This window comes from Fukomys damarensis, unplaced genomic scaffold (genome assembly GCF_012274545.1).
Source record: "Fukomys damarensis isolate Sample0158 unplaced genomic scaffold, DMR_v1.0_HiC HiC_scaffold_19, whole genome shotgun sequence".
Lineage (NCBI taxonomy): Eukaryota > Metazoa > Chordata > Mammalia > Rodentia > Bathyergidae > Fukomys > Fukomys damarensis.
In genome coordinates this window covers 8,302,190-8,306,820 of record NW_022900931.1, presented here as the reverse complement: position 1 = coordinate 8,306,820, position 4,631 = coordinate 8,302,190, and the positions used below count along the sequence as shown (strand labels likewise).

The following is a 4,631-nucleotide window of genomic DNA, read 5'->3' as shown; positions in this document are numbered from 1 at the left end:
TGTTTTTTTTTTTTTTTTTTTTTTTTACTTATCTGCTTGTCAGGGCCTTGGTGGCCCTGGCAACTGGGAAGTGTGGAGTCAGGGCATAGCCTGAGACCCAAGACAGCGACAGCCCCACAGAGGGACACACGATTTGGGGTGGAGATGGGCATCGGGGCCTCTGGAGGAGTCTACCCAGATGGGGACTCGGCGGGTCACAGCCTGGGAGCACCTTCTGCAAGGCCAGGCTAGTCCTAGGAGAACCTTGGTGTCAGGGCCAGGGAGACCTCTCTGGCTAGGGGCCTGCGTGTCTGGTAAGAGGGGTCCTCAGTTCCTACCACTACAGAAGGAAGTAATTGATCCCACCCTACCTGACCCCAGGCCAGTCGCCCTGCCTCTCTGGGCCTCCCTTTGAAATGCCTGCTCGCTCACAGAGGGCCAGGTGGCGGGCCCACACAGAGGTGGCGCCCACCCTGCCTCAGGGCTGGCACTGGGAGACAGCCATCCCCAGGGCTCACACCTGTTCCTGCTGTGTCCATGTCTCTCCACAGGTGTTCTCCATCGTGGTATTCGGCTCCATTGTGAACGAGGGCTACCTCAACAGACCCTCAGAGGGCAAGGAGTTTTGCATCTACAACCGCAACCCCAATGCCTGCAGCTACGGTGTGGCGGTGGGCGTGCTTGCCTTCCTCACCTGCCTCCTCTACCTGGCCCTGGACATCTACTTCCCCCAGATCAGCAGCGTCAAGGACCGCAAGAAGGCCGTCCTATCAGACATCGGCGTCTCGGGTGAGCCCTGGCCACAGGACTCAGTCACCGCTCCCTTCCCATTTCCCACAGGGAGACTGAGGAGTAGACAGACACAGGGACACACTCAGGGGTGCATGCCGGCAAGGGGGAGACAAGACCATGGCAGAGCCTGGGCACTCAGGACAGCGCAAGTCCCTCCTGGGCCAGGGCAGGATGGGGCTGAGTCAGATCTTGCTTCTGTGAGCCCTCTGCGCCCCTCCCTAGTGAGGGGTGGCTAGACACCCAGCACACAGTCGGTTCCTTTGAGCCTGTTTCCCCTCTGACATGGACTTCCTGACCCCTGTCCCTCATGTCCTGGGGTTGGCTTGGCCAATTCTCTGTCTGGGCAGAGCTGTGTGCCTCACTCCCCCTGCCCTGAGACTGGGCACTTGGATATCTGGGCAGGGACCGCTGAAATCCAGGCCTAGACTTTCTAGAGGGGACCAGAAATAAATTTACAGTTCTCAAACTTCCACAGAGCCCAGGGTCCCTGGGTAGCTCTGGGTACAGCACATACTTTATCCTGGGCATCTCTGGGTGTCCCCAGGTCACCACAAGTCTCCCCTGCTAAGTCCCCAGATCTCCAAGGGCTTTGTGAGGCTGCAAGGTCCTGGAAATCAAGGTCCAGACCCACGCAGGCTGAGCCACCCCACTTTCCCCCAGATGTCTGGAGACCCAAGCAGGTTGGAGGACAGTGGTCGTCCTCCTGGGACAGCTGCCAGCCTCAAGGCTGGGCTGTGGGGCCCAAGTCTGGGATGTGGCTGGAGATGGGAGCCTGCAGAGGCTGGGGAAGCTGATTGCCTTCTCTCTCACCTGCTCCCTGCTCCCTTCATTGCTGCTGTCTGCTCCTGCCCTTCCCTGTCTGCTCCTTCCTGCACTCCCCTCTGCCTCTGCCTCTCACCTGCACTTTCTCTCACCTCTGCCTGGTCCCCATTGCCCTGCCTGTGGGGTGGGGAGCACCTGAGACCTGCTTTTGAACTTCCCCTTCCTCCCCTCGCCTGCTGCACCTGGCCTGGGGACCTCCAGCATTCTGGGCCTTCCTCTGGTTCGTGGGCTTCTGCTTCCTGGCAAACCAGTGGCAGGTCTCCAAGCCCAAGGACAACCCGCTGAACGAAGGGACCGACGCAGCCCGGGCTGCCATTGCCTTCTCCTTCTTCTCCATCTTCACTTGGGTGAGTATAGCATCCGAGTGCCCATTCTACAGGTCCCAGGCTGGTGGCCTCACTCCCCAGCTGTGCCTGTGGGGTCACAGACCCCACTACCACTCTGTGGATGGCATTCAGCACCCCTTTTAGGCCTGGACAGGAAGGTAGGGCTCCGGGATTTGAGCCAGGAAATGGTCTCATACCTGGAGCTGCCCCACCTGTCCTGGCTCCTGTCTTCCATCTGGAAAATGAAGGAAGGAGGGGCAGCAGTCACAGGCCTGGGTGCTTGGGCTGGGTAGCCTGTGCCTGCCCATCCGAAGAGGATCCCCGCTGCTCAACTGCTATTGCCAAGCAGAGATGGGGACCTGCAGAGCCAGCCCTTCTAGTTTTTCCCAAGAAGCCAGAAACTGGAATTTTTACAGGAACTCTGATCTCTATGTATTGTTGGTTTATTCAAGTTAAATATGTGAGTCGAAGAAAGCGTGGCCCTGGGCCCGACAGCTGGGAGACCAATGCTGTGCAGGCACCGGCTGGGTGGTGGAGGCAGCCCCTCTCTCTGAGTCTAGGCTGTCTCCTTTCTTCTCTGTCCTTCTCTTCCTCCTGTGGAGACCCAGGGTCCCTTCAGCTCCAGCCCCCATCCCTGGACTCTCCCTGTCCTCAGCACTGTTCCTCCAAGCCTCTCAGAAGGCAGCTCAGGGCTGTGGACAGGCAGCCAGCCCTCCCTATCCTCTCGGAGGTGGTTTCCCTACCTCTTCCGAGGATCAAATCCAAGGGTGCTCAGCCACTGAGCTAAACCCCCAGCTCTTACTTTATTTTGAGACAGGGCCTCACCAAGTTGCCTCTTCTGGCCTTGAACTTGTGACCCTCCTGCTTCAGCCTGCTGAGTAGCTGGGATTGCAGGCATGGCCCACCATGCCCATGCATTTCTGTCTCTTCTTGGGCCCCTGGATTCTTGGGCCCCATTTTCTTCCAGGACATCTAGCCTCCCAGTACAGTATTGGGAGGTGGAGTTTGAAGGGGGAGACCTGTGGTCCAGCTCCTCATAGTCCAGCTATGGTCACTGTGGCTCTTGATGTCTTCAAGCCTGGGCAGGAGGAACAAGGCCACCCCAGCGGACCTCAGGCCAAACAAGTTACCCCAGAACTGGAGATCACAGTTTCCAGGAAAGAAAGTCGGCCCTGAGATCGGACAGGGCTCTAGACCGGAATGGGTGATTGGACACCAGGATTTCTGGGGGCGGAGCTGAAGTGCTGACTCTCAGTGGCCCTCTGTTGGCCCTTCTACCCTTCCCAGTCCTCCCCAGCGGCCTCACCCTGCTCTCTCCGGCAGAGCCTGACCGCAGCCCTGGCCGTGCGCAGATTCAAGGACCTTACCTTCCAGGAGGAGTACAGCACGCTGTTCCCTGCCTCAGCACAGCCCTAGCCACCCACTGGCCCCAGGGCTTAAGATTTGCCACTTATTCCTTTCCTTCATTTAGTGCCTTCTTCATTCACTGTGTGTTCATTCATTCAGTAAACATTTATTGAGCAGCTGTTTTGTGCCTCTGATGCGTTAGACAGGATCCCTGACCCCGGGAGCACACAGACGGGGTTGGGGAGACAGACTTTTCGAAGCTGCCCCCAGATGGGCTGCAGGCTGTTAGAGGTTGGGGGGACTCTGCTTGTCAGGAGGTGTCCACCGCCCAAGGTACTGCGGTGTGGCCAGCGTGCGATGATCTGTCCTGGGGACAGGGTGTGAAGGATGCTCTTGTGGCCCACTGGAGAGTAGCCGCCAGGAGGAGTATAGCCTGGGATAGTGGGGGTCTCAGCCTGGTCCTGCTGTCCCTTTCTGGGTGACTGAGAAAAGCCCTGCCTCAGTCCATTTCCTTGGGCTGACAGATAATAATGGACCAGCCTCTCAAGGCGGTTGTACAGCTGGGAAAGACTGACACAGGGCTTGGCACAGGGAGGCTCCATAAGTGTAAGCTCTTGGACTTATTCACTCATTCGTTCATTCATCCATTTGTTCGTTCATTCTCTCCAGAGAGCTGGGCTCCTCTGTAAGCTCTGTTGCAGGGGTGATCTTGTGTGACCAGTCAGTCCTTGCTTTGCCAGAGGACTTGGGCCTTCAGCCCTGCACAGGTGCCCTCCCTGGGCTCAGCTGCCTGGGGGGCCCCACCCAGTCCTCCCCACAAGAGGTGAGGAGAAGCACCCGAGCCTCGCTAGAGCCAAGCACACGGAGTGAGCATCCCGGCACCAGACGCCTACAAGTGCAGACTACCTGCTGCCTAGGAGGATGCTGCAGTGTGCTAGAAAGAGTGCCAGGTGGACCCCAAGTCCTGAAACCCTGAGCAGGACTTCTGGCCTCCCCTCTACAGCCCAGGCTACCATGGGCCTAGCCCTCTCCTTTGTCCCCTTCCTGGGGCTCCTTAAACTGGCCACAGGAGGCCTTGAAGCCCATAGGGCCAAGGGCTGACCCCTAGACTGGCTCCAGTGTCCAGAGCCCGCTTCCTGGGTGGGTCTGCAAAGGCCATCTGCTCCGCCCCCTTCCCAGCAGTAGAGTGGGGAGCTCAAGGGGACCAGGCCTGCGGACCCTGCTCTCAAAGAGTCACACACTCATTTGGGCTTTGGGCTCCCACAGGCTCACCAGCACCTCAGGTGCCCCCAGGAGCTCCTTGTCCTCACCTCACCTCTTAAGGCTCAGCTGTGAGCCCCCAGCAGCCTGCTGATGAGGTACACT

The 4,631-nt window shown here is 58.6% G+C and overlaps 1 protein-coding gene across 3 annotated transcripts in view; it reads left to right on the top strand.

The window, feature by feature from the left end:
* Nucleotides 1–3,464, top strand: part of Syngr1 (synaptogyrin 1) — a 17,436-nt gene extending 13,972 nt beyond the window's left edge. The window contains exons 2-4 of one of the 3 annotated variants that reach the window (XM_010612727.1): nucleotides 531–768; nucleotides 1,795–1,940; nucleotides 3,243–3,464. In XM_010612727.1, coding sequence (XP_010611029.1) covers nucleotides 531–768; nucleotides 1,795–1,940; nucleotides 3,243–3,335 — 477 coding nt within the window. In that variant the 3' untranslated portion in view covers nucleotides 3,336–3,464. The other 2 variants (XM_010612709.1, XM_010612718.1) reach the window with 2 other exon arrangements.
* Nucleotides 3,465–4,631: the final 1,167 nt, after the last annotated feature.